The sequence below is a fragment of the Numenius arquata genome, chromosome 6 (assembly GCF_964106895.1).
Source record: "Numenius arquata chromosome 6, bNumArq3.hap1.1, whole genome shotgun sequence".
Classification (NCBI taxonomy): domain Eukaryota; kingdom Metazoa; phylum Chordata; class Aves; order Charadriiformes; family Scolopacidae; genus Numenius; species Numenius arquata.
Window position 1 is genome coordinate 41,180,877 of NC_133581.1, and position 16,532 is coordinate 41,197,408.

The 16,532-nt window shown below is 51.4% G+C and overlaps 1 protein-coding gene across 1 annotated transcript in view; it reads right to left on the reverse strand.

The window, feature by feature from the left end:
- The window catches only part of CREB3L1 (cAMP responsive element binding protein 3 like 1), a 42,739-nt gene that overhangs the window by 10,317 nt on the left and 15,890 nt on the right, over window positions 1–16,532 (reverse strand). Inside the window, exons 2-6 of the mRNA XM_074149378.1 lie at window positions 8,848–9,076; window positions 3,894–4,054; window positions 2,130–2,208; window positions 1,029–1,189; window positions 286–435 (exon numbers count right to left, since the gene is read on the reverse strand). Of these exons, the coding sequence (XP_074005479.1) occupies window positions 286–435; window positions 1,029–1,189; window positions 2,130–2,208; window positions 3,894–4,054; window positions 8,848–9,076 (780 nt within the window). The remainder of the gene's footprint in view (window positions 1–285; window positions 436–1,028; window positions 1,190–2,129; window positions 2,209–3,893; window positions 4,055–8,847; window positions 9,077–16,532) is intronic.

Sequence of the window (16,532 nt, forward strand, 5' to 3'; positions counted from 1 at the left end):
GATCCATGATGCCTTAGCTTATGGGCCCCATTCCAGGGCACACATAAGCAGGATCTGGACTGGAAGCCACACTTCCCAAATACAGCTGCACGGACAGCATGCATGCAGAGATGCCCCTTGGCACCATTTCTGTGGGCTGGGAGGCTCGTACCAGTGTACCAAAGGCAGGATCCCACCTTTTCTGAGCTGCACTGCAGCTGAGGAGGCTGAGGGTAACTATAGCACTGGCCAGCTGAGGATGTGATGGAATCATGGGAACTGCATGGTTACATTTTTTGCAGTCACCTTGTTCTTGATTTTCCTCCTGACCCTCTTCAGTGCTTTCTCCTCTGCTTTGGTGAGGGGCAGCTTGGTAGGAATGGGGTAGCCCTCGGCAATCAAGGTGCGTTTCTCCTCTTCAGTCAAGAGCAGCGGGCCAGAGGTCCCTTGTAACTTCTGAAACACACAGAGAGCAGAAGCCAGCATCAGCAAGGAGTTCTTTCCCAGTGAGCAGCTAGGGGCTCAGTACAAATAAGTACAGGGCAGTGCTCTTTCTGGCTCTCAACCTGATCCTGGGGGCACAGCTCAGCAGCTGCCTTGCTCTTTTACTTGGCAGGGCATCTGCTCCTTCATGGTGAGGCTGGCTATACGCTTGCACTGCAGGACTCCGCCAAAGAACTTTTGGGCAATGCTTAAAACACAGTCTGGTTATGGGAATTCTCAGTTATTCCTTTCTCTTCCATTAACCTCCTCAGAAAGTCCTCCAGCACATAGGCCACTTCCCAAAGTATGGGGTGAAAGACAGCACTTGCTAAAACAAGGTAGCTGCTAGTAGGCATTGGTCAAGACTCATTGTGCCTCTGCTCAGTCCTGTGAGCACCATCCTGTCCTCACACTGCTGTACTAGGACATCACATTGCCTTGTCAGAGCATTTCACCTTGGAGACCTTAACAAGGGTAAGACTCCCCATATGAACCTTGGAAAGCCTCCAAACCCCTCTGAGTACCAAAGAGTCCTGTGTCCCAGTGACATCCTGCTGCATCCTTACATGTGGTGCTGTGAGGAGAGGTGAGGAGGAGATGGCAGCTGAAGAGCGAGCAGCAGGTCGGGCTGGGCTGGAGGGAGGCAGGGACCGGGGGCTCTGAGATCCATCGCTGTCACTTCCATGGCTGCTGGGTGGAGTTGGAGGCATCTGCACCAGGTCATCTACTGAGAAATAAGGAGATCAAGTCAATGGCTCTGATGTCAGCCTGTTGGTACAGGCATAGGGCTCTGAGTAGCAACAGGAAAAGGCACTGCCATTAACACAGGACTGAAAGGAGAGGGTGGTGAGTTTCACAAGACAGTGTGGGTCTGAGAACAAGGCTGGACTGAGCACTGCCCAAGATAGAGAGGAAACTGCCCTCAAATGTGCTAAACTAGGATCTGCAGGGAGCTGGCAGGGGTTTGCCAAGACACCAAAGGTATTTACAAAGCAGTAAGGTACTCTGGTGTCAACCAAAACAGAATACAAAGCCCGTGATGTTTTGCTCCATACCCTGTTCACAAGTACAGGAAGCTCTGTAAGAGAAGAGCTCTTCCAAAAGCACCACAGGGCTCACACATTTGCCAGCACACTTGATCCAGAGAGACTCCAGTCACTCGGTTGCCAAGCACTTGAAAACTGTCCCCACTTTGTACTGGAGAGCCCTGGGGGCCTTAATGGAGGTGGGAATATGCCTCAGGAATGTCTCTCTGGGGTGGTGGGAGTTCCTATAGTGCTTTCATTTGTACATCGGCAGATTTTCAGATGCTTGGGTTTCTTTCAAATTAAACTGGATCCTGAATTTCCTGACTTTCAAATGGTTGTTTTTGGATAACACTACAGTCCCTCTGAGGATTTTAAAGGCACTATTGCATATTTCCAGCTCTGAAGTAGCCTGTTTTGCCTGGGACTCCCTGTCTGAACAATTCTGTGCATGGCTGTTGGTTCAGACACTGATCTGAGTTGGAACAGTGCAGCACTCACTCCTCTAATGGTCTGTGCCCCAGTGCTACCTTGTACACATGGCTCTGCTCTCAGGTGTTGTCTTTCCTCCCCGTATAGCAACAATCTCTATCTGAATAATATAAAAGGATGTAAGTTGACCAGCAAATACTATCTTCTTACCTGCAGGTACATTTAGAAACTGGTTCACCTCTTTAGGTTCAGCTTTGATCACAGGTGCTGGAGTCATTTCTATGGGAGTCTGTGGAAAAGAAGCAGAAAGAGCTCTTGCGCGCTGCCTCCTACCCTGCCCAGAGGGCTCCCACCAGTTCTGCTAATAGCCACTGCTCCCCTGCTCTCCGTACTGCCCCACCTCACCGTTCTGCCCCAAGGCATCCTCTCACCACACATAACAGAAACCAGGAGTCCAAACGTAAGCCCCCTGAAGTCTATGTTGCTGGGCACATAGATTGCGAACACATATTTGCAGAGGAAGAGGCAGTGGCAGATGGATATGCTGCCAAGCAGTGCACTGAGTACCTCCAAAAGGGAGATGGCTTTTATCTTTGGTGATTCTTCCCCTGCTAGACCCAGACAGTGCAATTTAAACCAACCTCTGCATTACCATGGGAAGTCTCTCTTTGATCTGCCTTCATTAGAAATGGGAGCATAGAAGTTGTACAGAAACAGAACCAGAACAAACCCCCTGTCCTGCTCACATGATTTGCACCAGGGCTGTTGAGCAGCTGTTTCCAATTGGAGGGGACTGAGAGTTAAATAAAAAGTAGATTTATTCCCATCTGGGCTATGCTGCCCCTCAGTCCCCTGGCTCACCAGCCCCCAGCCCACCATAGGCTGGGGGAGTTTTTACACTAAACAGACACATTGCAGACTCCTCCAGACTGTAAACACAGCTGAGAGAGCACCATGGTATGGCTGTTGAGCACACACAGCAGAGCTTCGAGGGCACAGCAAGTTCAGGCTGTGTAAATAATGGAGGAAGTTTGTGCACGGTTTTGGCTGGAAGTACCCATTTGCTTTGGATGGTCGTTTAAATAGGAAGATGCTCAGCAGGAGTGGAAAAAGGAAGCAAACCCCAGAGATGCTCTACTGTTATCTACTGAGCTGCTACAAGATACCAAAGGTCTGCATGAGACTGGTGAGACCTTCCCATCCAACATGGCTGGACTCAAGGCGAGCCAAACTGAGCCCCCAGCTTACACCCATGTACCAGTAGCATAAGTGAGCCTCCTTCAGACAAAGAGACCTCTTAAGAACTTAGATATGACCAAAAGTCATGGCCCCTTATTTCTTAGAAATAATAGTTCCTGCTGCTTCATAGGGAAATGCCAGTAGGACCTGTAAGTGGGACCTCCACTTCCAGTGAGCAGCTGAGAAAGTGAGAAGCCATATGATAAGCCCAAGGCCATAAAAAGACAGTGCCAGGGCAGGGGTCTGTACTCAGGAATAGTGGGGTCACTGGCATCACATTAATTGATGCTGTTGTCCAAAATATGAAAATAAACCAAGAGTGGCTATAGAAATACTGGCAGATCGGAGGGGACTGGGCTCTAGCCCATGCAAGCTTAAAATTCTTTGGGTTTTGTGCCAAGGAAACACACTTGTATTTAACCAAGACTGTAAAGCCTCCTGTGCTGGAGAAAACCCTCCTTCCATCGTTTCCCTTGGAAGAATAACCCGTCTTGTAGCTTCACTGTAGGAATCAAGAACACAGTTCTAGCTAGAATCAGGCATGCTGCTGCTCTGACTGCCGTTTCAAGAGGGGAATGACAAATAATGCAATATTTGCGCTTTGTATCACCTTCCTCTGTCTGCCCAGCAGCTAAATCACCTAGCAGAACCCTGCAGTCACATGGCTGGGTCCACATCACCAGGGATGTTGCTGTGTGAGAGCCCGAGTTCATGATGGATCTTAAATGGGCTCACCTCCTCGGGGACTGGCAGTCTCTGCAGAGGGTTGAGGTTCAGCACTGGTATGGAGCTGGCAGCTAGCTGGGACTCAGGCAGGTCTAGAGCCAGGTTCTGTTCCTGTTTCACCATGATGGAGCAGAGCTTGGGCCCCAGCGACCACACTCCGTTCTCCAGCTCTGAAATATGCACAACATGAGAGTCAAAATCCACCAAGAACAGGACAAGAAAAAAAAATATAAATCCACGCAGACAGCTTCCCCCCGTCTAGGGAGGCTGCCTTTCCAAGTTTAGCACTGTCACCACACAAGCATGTGCAGGCCCACAACACAGAGTACAAAAGGGAATGAACCCCCAGCGTGTGGGGAGCAGACAGGACAGAGCTAGAGGGATTGTGTCTCTGCTCTGACTGTGCAGCCCAAGCGCTGGAGGACAGCTGCAGGCTTTCTTCCCCCAGTGATGTCTCAGTCTTGTCCTCTGGAGCTTATTTATATTTAGAGCTCAGTGAGAGGGGAGATGCTGGGCTGTTGCCTCTTAGGCAGAATGGCCAGCATCACAGAGCTGCCAGGTGTGTTACCAAGAATAGCACCATCTCTGTGCTAGTGAGCTGGTGAGAGGGCAAGCACGATGACAGTGAAAGGCTGACAGGCGGCTATACGTGCTGCTTTGGCCTTCTGCCAGCGTTGTGCCAAGTTGTGCCAGAGCTTTGTTGCATGACAGGAGAGGAGCAAGGTCCATTTCTGTGGAAGGAAGCCCAATGTGGCACCTGCTTGTGATGCTGCTCCCATGGCTGCTCCCCTCAGTCTCACCTCTGAGGCTCCCTCCTCCATCCCAGGCTGCTCTGGGGGACTGCTGCCTACAGCCATGCCCCACTGCCATTGCTGGCAGGGACCACAGCAGCAGAGAGGGAAAGCAAGTGTCTGAAGAGAAGTGAATGGAGCTGTGTGAGTATGCTCCCCTCACCCCCCTGCCTGCTCTGTCCCGTGCACGCCTGTGTCATGAGCCTGCCTTGTCACTGGAAGCAGAGATCCCGGGAGCTGGGATTCAGGCAGTGGTGGATAAGCTGCAGCTCAGATGGGGGGAAAAAAAAGGCTAGGCAGGAGAGCTGCCTGGGCTCTGCTCTGAAGTTTTGGTCCCCTCATTGTTCTTCAAACACTTCAGCCTGCCAAAAAGCTACTCCTAGCTGGCCTGGAGCCTGCATCCTCCTGCCTAATCCTCATCCTTTCCCCTTTTTATCTGACGACCAGAAATGCATTTGTCTTGACACAGGACAGACTATTGCTAAGTGTGTCACCAGATAGTGCCCCAGTTGGCTCAACATGAGGCCTCAGCTGGGCTCACTCCCCAACCCCTCTGCACTGCTCTCTGCATACAGCGCTCACAGGCCTAGCTGTCTGCTGCCCAGAGCAGCTTTGCAGTGCAGGTCTCAGTCTAGAAGATGTCCTGGCAAGAGAAGAGGGGGAGAAAGGTCCTTCTCGGCTCCAGAAAAGCCTTGCACAAAGAAAAGTAAAAGCAAGCAGCTGTTCATGTGGGAGCTGCCATCTGAACTAAACTTAAAGGTAGCTTAACATGATCGTTGCCCGACTCAGGCTCTGTTGTTCCCGTGAGAGCACAGGGCAGAATCCTGCCTCTAGCTTTTTCATGGAAATGGTGGTGTTAAAGATTGGGCAAGAATTCTATCAGTTAACACAGTGTTGCCCTTGCCAGTGGAATATGTTGTCTTCCTGTCTTTGGTCTAGCACCTCTTAATTTACTGACTAGATAGGTGTCTCTAGCAGAGGATCATTCCTTCCAACTCCCTGTGTGACTGGACATCTTCAAGCACAGACAGGAGTTCCTGTGGCTGCTCCGTATGCGTATCAGCTGAGTGCTGCTCTCCCTGCCGATGGATCGCTTCCTGGAGCTTCCCACAATGCAGCGGGGCCAATGTCATCAGGCAGCATCTCAGGCAGGGGTACCCTGCACAACTGTGACAACGGAGAGGCTGCTGAGCAAACACAGACTGAGCTGCATTTTCTCTGTCCTGCTAAGGACAGCTGGTAGTGAAGTCCCAGTTAACCCTGGTATGCAGACAAGCCCTTTGTGACAGAAGGAAGCAAGGTGTTACACAGCCACAAGTGTTTGCAGCCAGAAAACTTGGATTGAACTCTTCTGCCTGATCACAGGCTGTCACAGAGATGAAGAACGTTGAGAGGTTTTCCAGTCTATCCCACTGCTCTAGGCAAGTTCAACTAAACCCCTGTTGGTCCTGACAGATGGTTGTCTGGCTTATCTTACTCCCCTGAAAAGTGATGAAGAGTCCACAGCTTCCCCCATTAAATCTCTTCTACAGTTTCACTATGCCCACTATGGGAAGGTTTTGCTTACTGGCTAATATAAAGTTCCCTGACTGTGATTTCCAGCCTCATCTTCCTTATCCTCCCTTTCTATTGCAAAGCTCTGCATTTCTCTTTTTCTCAGAGAGGTGGGGCATCGTCTGTTTGGGAGGGCTGCTGCTGAAGCAGACAAGGGAGAGCAGACCACCAAGGGCTCTCCCGTCAGACTTGACTCAGTGAGAGAGCAGCCCCCAGTGCTGTCAGTCCAGACAGCCTAAGGAGCAGACACCCAAATAAGTATGTGCTGTCCTCCCATTTCCTGTCTACATTCTGACCCTGCTCTCTTTCCCACCATCAGAGATTTATCTGGGGAGCGATTGGGTTACAGAATCAGAAACACATAAGCCATCAGAGGGTCAATAAGGCATTTTGGCCTTATTGAGGAGAAGGCATTTTGTGTGGACACCTCTATGTTCTGCTGCCTGAGAAGATGTTTCAGAGGTATGGCCAGTCTGTAACCACTGCAGATTTCACTGTAGGTTGCTGGCTGAGGCATGCCAGGAAGCTCATCCTTTGCTCCAGATACTCTGTGCATAATGGGAAGAAGTACAGCTGAGAGATATCCATAGCTACCCTGGGTTGAGGAGGTAAGGCAACGAGCAGTGAGGAAGCAGGACCTGTACAGGAGTGCGGGCACTAGCCCGAGGTTGGTCCAGCACCCACTGCTCTGCACAGCCCCGGCTCCCCCTGCTCCTGGCATCAAATCACACCCTGCGGAACCGAGGGCTGGTACTGAGAACTGAAGCAGCCAGTCCATATGCGCAAACCATCTGGAAAGCAGACTCCACTGGCGAGCAGGGTCACAATGCACCCAGCGGCTTGCCCTAGCTGACCCGTGTTAGTGGGATCCATGTGGGAAGGGGCAGAATTTTGAAGTGTTCTGGAGGTCTGTAGAAAAGCTGGGAGAAAGCTGATAAATAGCAAGCCTCAGCCAGCTCCAAGCCTAGACAGCGCCCAGGCATTCCTGAGGAGCTCTGCAGACCAAGCAGAGCTTGCTTAATGTTAAAGAAAAGCCATTCCTAGGTAATTAATTTGAAGTGAATGTCTAAAAGGACTGAGACTGGATGGAGCTGTGCCAAAAGGACTGCACAGTGTTACAAATACTGGACCTGACTCAGGGCTACACTAGAATATGACTCACATCCAATTACGAGCCAAGATAGCCCTGGAAAGATGGGTTGAATTATCCCACTGCAGGACTGGGAGCATAGATACCCCTATACCTGCCACATTAATGCTAGGCCTTACTCCCTGTATAGAGCTGATCTGTACCCTCAGAGAGCAAGTGTCAGATCCATCTCAAGCTTTCCTGTGTCATGCGCCATACACTCTGTGCTGGCCTCTGCCCAAGGATCAGTGTCACTCTCCGTTCAGAAGGAGGTCTTGCCTTGGAGACACTGCAGCTGAAGCAGGGGCATGCCCAGACACAGAGGAGAGGAACAGAAGTGGTGTCAAGTGTCTCAGAGAGGAGTCCCTGAGGTAGCTTTGTGCGGGCAGATTTCATTTCACTGATTTCTACAAACTCATGCTTTTTGCTTCTCTCATTCCCAAGCCTCATCTCCTCCTATTCATTTGCAGGGGCAAAATAAAGGCGTATCTATGTGCTCATGCTGGTTTGTTTTAAGTTAGTCGCCCAGTTGCCTGGGCTGAGTGCCCTCCAAGACTGTACTGGGGTTGAAAGCTAAGGAAAAAGAAATGTAAATGGAAAGCTTTCTTGATACTAAGGCACAGCTTGCTTGGCCTGCCGCGAGCCTGTCTCCCAGCATCTCTCTGAGTGGCCCCTAGGGAACACGGCACTAATGGCTGTGCCCTTTGTAGGGACCAAAGAGGCAGCGGAGGCCAGCTCCTCTCCTTCTGCCTTGGCATTTGTACCAGGGAGCCGGGATCATTCCTGGCCATGAGAGGGAAGCCTCTGTCCCAGGTCTCACTCTTGCTCAAAGGAATGGCTTTCTTCTGTGTATACTGAGCCTGTGCCACTGCTTTTTCAGGCAGCCTGGTGTCCATCAGCTGTTGGGACACCCACACAGTCCCACAAATTACAGGACTCTCTGCAAGGATGGCTCTAAAAATATCCAGCCATCATAAATTATCCTGAAATGAATTGTTTTAAAAATAGGTTTTTAAATGACTGTTCCTCTCTGTCTGCTGCTAAAAGATCTGCTGGTAAAGCAGCCACTTAGCTTTCCACATGTACCAGCACTGGTTGCAGCCAGAGACTCATGCTTCCTATATTCAAGCCAAAACCCTGTTGCCTGATGCCAAAACAGACCTGGATCCAGGGCATCCACACCCAGGTTTGCAGGGTCCTAAAGAGACATTGCCTATTGCTTGCCAGAAGCTGGCGGCACAGGGAACCACAACCAATTATCATTTTCGTAAATAACAGTTAGCCCAGCAAAGGAGCAATGTGACTGTCAGAGCACAAACTGAAGGAAAAAATGTGGGCTGTATTTGACAGTGGCAGATCAAATTCTTCCCTGGATTAGCCATGCGCAAGCCCAGGGAATAGCCAGTTTGTCCTTATATATGGAAGCCAGCCCAGAATCTCTGCTAACAGATGTGCCCGAAGCTGTGCAGTGTGCACGTTTCATGCTCACCGTTAACGTTATCTTCAGTCTTGACAGGCACGAGGGGGCTCTGGGGAGCAGAGTCTCCACTGAGGGAGTAGCTGTGCTCTGCCTGGATGCCTGGAGTGGGTGGATCCAGGTCCATGTCCAGCAGCGGGTTCTTCTCAGCCAGTACTGGATCATCGAAGAAACTGCTGAAGAGGTCGTTGGAGAAATCCTCCATGTTGTCGGAGAAGTGATCCAGGTTCTCTGAGAAATGCTGAGGAAAGATAAGACAAAGAGGGAGAGAGCGTTAGTGTCAACTCCAAGAAGGATCTGAGAGCCTTCCCCTGCTCTGAATGCCAAACCTCAGCAACAGCCCTTTTTGGATGGGAAAAAGCAGTTCCTATCCCTTGCCTGCATCAGTTTGATAAAAACACCTTGAATTAAGACAGAAAGGTCCACAGCGCTATACATCTTCTCTGCCTATCTATGCCACAAACACTCATGAAACTCTTCTATATTCTCACATCTCCCCCGTCCTCTGTGGGCATCTATCTTCAGCTTCCCAGCATCATCTCACTGTGACAACGAGGCGAGCAGAGCACATGGCAAGAAGTCCCTGTGATGACAAAATGCAAGTGTGGCAGAAAATCACGGTCTTCGGCACCTGTCCTTGGTGACAGACACTTTCTCATGTTCTCTGCCAGCAGCAATAGGCACTCTGATGCCCCAGAGAACATCAACCCAGCTGCTGATTTCTATCAGAGAAAAAAAAGATCAGTTGGATCAACATAACAGGAAGGCCCCCTGTTGTATTTAATTTCCTCTGGGATTTCACAGCCCCTCTGTGGACCATATGAGGCTGTCCTCCAGCCAGATAATGCCTGTGAAATTCTGCTCCCCGATGAAGTTTAAACACTACAGATGGGCTGTTAACAACAAACAATCATTCCACTAATCATTCCAGTAACAGTCAGTAAATCTGGCCAGTGCTATTGCAGAGCTGGGCTCCTGATGCTACAGGGAACCTGTTTCCTTTGAGGCATATCCTCCTATGCAGAAGTCAAATCACTAACTTTTCCATTTGCTAAAACAAAGCATTGGTTGGGCAGGGAGAAAAATTACAGTTGCCAAACACCAGCTGAAAAATTATCCCATTTGTTGGCAGATTGAGGCTTCTGGCTCAGGGAGAGGAAAGAAAAGACAGATACATTCAAGTGACTATATTACACAGACGGAACTGTGTAACTTAAATGAACTGGAGAGAGCTCAGCAGAGTCAGACTGGGTCCGCCCCCGCCTGGAAAAGCATCTGGGTGGGCAGAAAGGCATTGAAAGCAGCATATTGAAATACCAAGAGCAACAGGGTATAGATGAGAGAGACTGGGAGACAGCACGCAGGTCCTAGAGCGGAGACATGAATACCAATGAATCCCAGCGTGAGAGCCGAGCTCAGGAAAGAGTCCGGCTCCTAGAGGAGTGTGGGGTGCATGCAGTCCTTTCTTTTCCCAGTGCTAGGACCGAGCGAGGAGTTGGCCAGAGGACCCCGGATGCTGGTGCCTGCAGGTTCCTGCTCCTACAGGAAGGTATATTTGTTTTACCTGAGCACAGTATCACTCTGTCAACATTACGCCGGTTGTCAGAAGGTTGGGGTGAGGCTCAGGAGCGAAGTAGGCTCCAGGTGAACAGACTCACACTTCCCACCAAGTGGGGGAGGGAGACAGTGAGCTGCAGCAGTCTCCAACATGCCAGTGCCCTTCACCCTCCAGCATCATCCCTCAGCCACTCAATTTAAAAAATCAGATGCCCATAAAGCATGCTGGAAGCAGGGTGTGTGTGTCTACTGCCTGCATTCTGCCCGACACGAGGTTTCTCTCCCTTAGCTTCCTTCCCACTTGTCCTGTCCTTCCACTGCCTGGAGTGACAGCCTGACATACCACCATCTGAGGCTCCCCTGGGAGGGCAGACACTGCATGTGCAAGTAAGGTGGAGGAGGCACAGTCATGCTAAATCCCAGCGTTGAGGCCCTCCCTGGGATGTCTGGGCTGAAGTTTCCTCCACTTGTTCCCATACCAGAAGCAGAGTTGGCGGGGTAGCTTGGTAAAATCTACCCAGCCATTTCCAAGTCGCCTAGAAGCATTTCTGCGCTTGAATCAAGCGACAGAAAACACCTTCCATCTGTGCTGAGCATAACCGTCCTTCAGAGTGAGCTGAGTCAGCAGATGGAACTGGATTAGATATTTATCTGAAAAGCACTGGAAAACCAGGTTTTGTACTATCCTGCAGCACGGAGGGGTAGAGAGTTTGGAGTTCTGAGCATTAACCCCAGAGAGTGCCTGCTCATGTAACAGCTGTTCTTTGTCTTGCTTTCTCTAAACAACACAAGCAAACACAGGATATGAACACGATAGCCTTACGGTAAGGGCGAGAACGTAACCGCAGAAGAGTGAAGGGATTCAGAGTTCTGGCTGCCAACACACCACGACAGCACAGCAGAGCCAGGATTCAACATAAAGCACCCGAATCATGTATACTGACAGAACTATCAAAACTAGAACCACCATGTGACCTTGGAAGAGAAGCAGAGATGGATGGACAGCTGCAGGGAGAACTGTCTGTGACTCTGCCACGTGCTTCAGATTTCTTTCACAACTGTGCATTAACAAAGGCAAAAGTGGGAGTGAAGAGAATCAAGAAGATGCATTTATGCAGTAGTTCCACACTATCTTTTAGAGGCTTCCCACCCACTCTTAGAACAAGGATCTCTTGGTCAGTCAACAGTCCCCCCATTATAGAACAAACCTACCCAGACAGAAGAGGTGGAGATGTGCCTCTAGTTTTATTCTGAAGCCTAAAAATCTCCACAGCAGTGGCTAAGGGGTGAGCGATGTGTAGTGAGTGCAAGGGCCTGAGTATAAGAGCCTTAGCACAGGCACCAACACTGGCAGGAGTAATTGCAGATTTCTGGTTCTTCTTTTAGACCCCACACAGCAGGCTTGCTGCAGGAACCTCCTTGCTTGGAAGTGAAGATGAAGGCAACACTCTCCTCCCAGAGATGTGGGAGTTCAGGTCCCCCAAGAGCCCATTCTTTCCAAAGAGACAGAGACCTACTGCATGGTATGGGAAAAACATGGGTGGCAAGCAGAGAATGAAACTCACACCTTCCCTGGGAATCCAGAAATGTTGGGGCACGTCCTCCTCTCTGGGTTCCTGGGTCTTATCCTCCAGAACAACTAAACACTGGCAAAGCCTCCTCATCTAAACAACCCCCTTTCAGCTCTCACTAATCATACGTATATCAGTCCAACATCTCCAGAGATAGACATAGATGATGGAGAGAAAGGAGTTAGCCTATGAGATTGTGCATAACTATGGTTATTATCAAAGAGGGCACCAAGGATCAGACAGTCTCAAAGAGGGAGAGCACCGGGAGCTGTCACAGAGCTGGAGGTTGCTATTTTACTCAAAAGCAGTGGCAAGAGGCAGAGGAAAGCAGAAGAAGGAAGGGTAAAGCAAACAAAGATAATGACATGGCTTTGTAGCTCCTCTATCCACAATGGAGACTACAGGACAAGCAGGAAGCTAAGCCATCATGTCCCAGAAAGACCACTGTGTCTCTTCAGTTGGCTCTTTTCACTCCTGACACCAACAGGTATTGTTAACTTCAGGGAAGATTTCGGATTGATAAAGACAGCCACAGTGCAACCACATGGTAAGAGGAGAAAGTGTCCTCTTGTCCAGATCCAGCTGTGATGGGCATAGTGAGGAGCAGCCCAGAGCTTATTTTGGATAGATGGCATCAAAACCACTGCCATTTAGTCTAGATTGAGCCTGCTAACCCAGAATATGCAAACTCTGTCCCATTGGGGGAGCTGCACCTATCTGGCAAAACTCAGCGAAGGCTTCAGCCGTACTCTTTATTAACACACATGAGAAAGAAGGCTCCAGGAAACTGCAGGTCCCAGAGTATGGTGTCTCAGGGCTGTGTGGACCATGGCAGAGCATGGCAGGGTCAATGCTCCGAGTTTCTGAGCGAGAAATAGAAGCAGGTTTATCACCTGACCAAATGGATGGTAGCTTTATCCTGGCTGGAAAGTAACGTGCCAAAGGAGATGCTGGGCAGCCACTAGTCCTCCCTTCCCACCCAGACTGGGGCCAGCACAGCTAAAGGCCTTCATGTGCTGCCACTAAATGTAATGACTTTGCTGGGCTTTGGGGAGAGTTTTGCCGATGCTGTGGCAATGAAGATCTCAGCAGATCAGAGGCACGCGTTGGTGGAAGGTCCAAGAAAGGGTCCACAGAACTTGGACATGAATGAATGTGGGATGAGCAGAGCAAGTTCATCCTCTCACAGCCTCTTCAAGGCCTAGACTCTCTCCTAGAGAACACCTTCCAGACAGGCTGAGATCAGCCAGCTCCTGCTCCTCAGAAAATTGGCCAAGGATTTCTAATTGTGACAATGAAGGACTCTGCAACTCTGCTGAGATTCTCCTTTAAAATATCTCAAGTAGCTTTCACGCCGATGGGCCTGGCTTGAGCAAGGGTGACCAGTCAACTGGGAAACGTGATCCTTACCATCCTGGCCCAGAGGGAGCGGGTGTGAAGTGTACTGGGGGAAAACAGCTTCCAGATGGGATACAAAGCTCGCAGCACAGTCTCGTTTTGCATTATACGCTCCTGCTATCTCCCCCTCCCTTTCACACCCTCCTTCCTTCTCCTTCTAACTATGCTCCAAAGCCAAGAAATAGCACGAGATGTGTTTCCAAAGCTGTATTACTAGTGAGTGGTCAGGGAGGGGGCAGCCAAGGGACAGAAACGCAATGGCGAGGATGTGCTGGATTCCCTGATCCAAGCCCAGTTGCTGGCTGCCTGTTCCCCCACTGCAGTTCTGGGCGGATGGGGAGGCAGCACCCGAAGGTGATGAGCCAGCGTGCGCAGGTATGGGGGAAGCAATGACCACCGCATCTCCAGGCCCAACAGAGAGCCTTAAGCTGCTCTGGTGCCATAGGAGAATCTGCTCAGGCTAAGGCCACCTCAGCTGCAAGGAGAGAGTGCGAATCTGTCAGCTGCTGGCTCCTGCTCCCTCCCACTATGACCAACATCGGCACTGACTCTTCCAAACATATTTCCACCACATGTTTTCATCCTGACCTCATGCTTAGGGTTGTCTAAATAGCATACTGTATGTGTGTGCGTGCACTTCTCATTCGAACACCCTTTCCTGTTGTACAACAGTTATCTTGGGAGCTAGTGTAAGGCATCCAGACATCCAAAGGCAAGCTCTCTACTTCCCCCGTAAGACCTCTGGGGGCCCCAAGCAGAGCCTTTTCTCCTGCCTGGTTGTGCATGGTTGCCTTAAGGTGCCACTCTTGTAGCCCAGTGGCACCACGCATGGCCGAGGAGGGAATGGTTTCCTCTCCCTGGATCCACTTCTCCTCTGTGGTCACCCTGGCTGCATCTGTCCCTGCTTTTCCCTTTCACGCTTCCATCCTTTGACTGTGACTTTCCTCTTCCCACCTCCAGCTGAGTTGTTTGGAGACAATCTCCCTTCAGGATCAGCCTGGTTCTCACAGCCTCCCTGCTCCCACCACAATGGTCTCGCTCCAAAGAGAAAGCGGTGAGGGGCTAATCCAGCTGGGCGGCAGCCCAGGCCCAGGAGACGAAGGGCCTTTGCAGGTTGGAGGTTCTGCTCATGCTGGCAGGCAGTACAGATGGGGAGGGGATTCTTCTGAGTTTTCTCTTTTCTTTTTGAAAGTATTTTTCCTCTTTGCTTGCCAAGATAAATCTCCTGTCCCAGCTGTGACATCTGCATTTCCCTTCTCTGCTTTCACTAAGGAATGAAGCCCCCTGCACTCCAGCTTCACAGCCGAGGTTTCCTTTACATTCCAGGAAAGAAGAGCCCATACACTCCAGACAGTCCTTCTGCTCTCTTTAAAATGCAATGGATTTTAGACCTTATGAAAGTGAAGGTCTTGACAGCGTTAACAAGATCCAGGCAGGATGGACAGATGCTGTGCACACTTCTCCTCACAGTTCTAGTCAGTGCATGTGCATCCCAATGGGCACAAGTGATCATCCAACCACCTCTTGGCTCTCTCAAACCCCTCTGGTGCCCCTCCGTCCTGACCTGTGTTGCTCTTGGTCTCTCCCCTCATGTACCATAGCTCCCTGCTGCTCCGTGCCTGGTCATCCCAGGTCCCTGGTCTGCCTGGATAGCTTGCCACTGATTTGCTGTTCCTGCGTCTCTCCGTGGAATGGCTGAAGCACTTCTGCAAACCCCCCACCTGTGAAGAACATCTGCAAACCCCACTGCTATTTCTCTCCAGCAGCAGGACGACATCCTGACCAGCAGCACCCCTCAGTCTTTCGCAGAGACTGCCAGCAATGCCCAAGGCACCCGTGATTATATTCAGCATCACCACCTTGGACTGTGTGGGGAACCAAATGCTCCCCCTGACACCCAGCCTCCAAGCGGTGGAGGGTTTGACTGAACCCCATCGGGAACCAGGCCCAGAATTTATTGCTGTCTGTAGAATAATGCAGAATGATAGAAAGCTGGGGGCGGGGGTTATGGTCACTGAAAGCAAGGCAAGTGACCTGCTTTTCCAAAGGCCAGCTGTGCCATCAGCTCCTTCCCCACAGGGACTGCAGCACCTTTGAAGGTTACTCCTCGGCAGCAGCAGCCACAGCCGTGTCCCCGCTGCCTCGCGAAGTCCCAGCAAGGCTCAGGCACGGCTCGCTGTGGAAACCTCCTTCCACCGCGCATCCGTGCCAAGGGCCTGGATTTACAATTTCCAGCGCTAGGCGCCACAAGACCTAGGAGGGACGACGGAGGCTCAAGACACAATCAGGGGAAGGCAACTGAGGGAGCGGCGCCAAGGCAAGGCAAGGCGCTACCCTGAAGCGCGGGACCACCAGCAACCCGGGCCGCCGAGGTCCCCGCCGAGGTCCCCGCCGAGGCCCCGGGTGCCGGCCCTACCCTCACCCCCCGCCATCCCGCCAGCCGGAACCGTTAACGGTCGCGGCGGCACGCTTCCAACGGCCGGCAGCGGCGGCCGCCCATTGGCCGCTGCCGCCGCGCGGCGGCCAATGGGAAGGCGGCTGCCAGCGGAGCTGCGCGCGGCGGGCGGGAGGAGTGCAGGGTTAGGACGGAGCGGCCCCGCGGCCCGCAGCGCCTCGCGGCCCGGCCCCGCCGGCTGCGGCCCGGCCCGCGCTCCCCTCGCCGTGCCCGGCTGCCGCACGGCTCGGCTGGGCGCTGAGGCCGGAGGAGCCGCTGAGGTGGACGATGAGGATGAGGATGAGGATGAGGATGAGGATGAGGCCTCGCCTTTGCCCCTTCATGGCTCTTTCTCATCCTGGGATATCTTAATCAGTGCCTCAGAGGACACCGTCCCCAGCCCCACCGGGGGGGGGTGTGGTGGAATCAGCTGACAGAATGGGTGATGTTAAAAGCATACGCACAGTGCAGGCCACATCAACATTCTGTGGCGGTGACTGTAGCCGTGTAATACCCAACTCGGAGTTTGCAAGCCTGCAGTTCTCTGGGGAGGAATCTTGAGAGGCGCCCAGGCATAATGGGGGGGGGGGGGTGGGGGAGTGGGCGAATTACTTCTTTAACTTAAATGGTTTTGTCCCTGAAAGGAAAAAAAAAAATAAAAAGAGCAAAAGTTATATGGAAAGCTAAAATCTGTCAGCCTGTGGCTGGGTTTCCCAATGGCCCTGAAGGAGGCACGG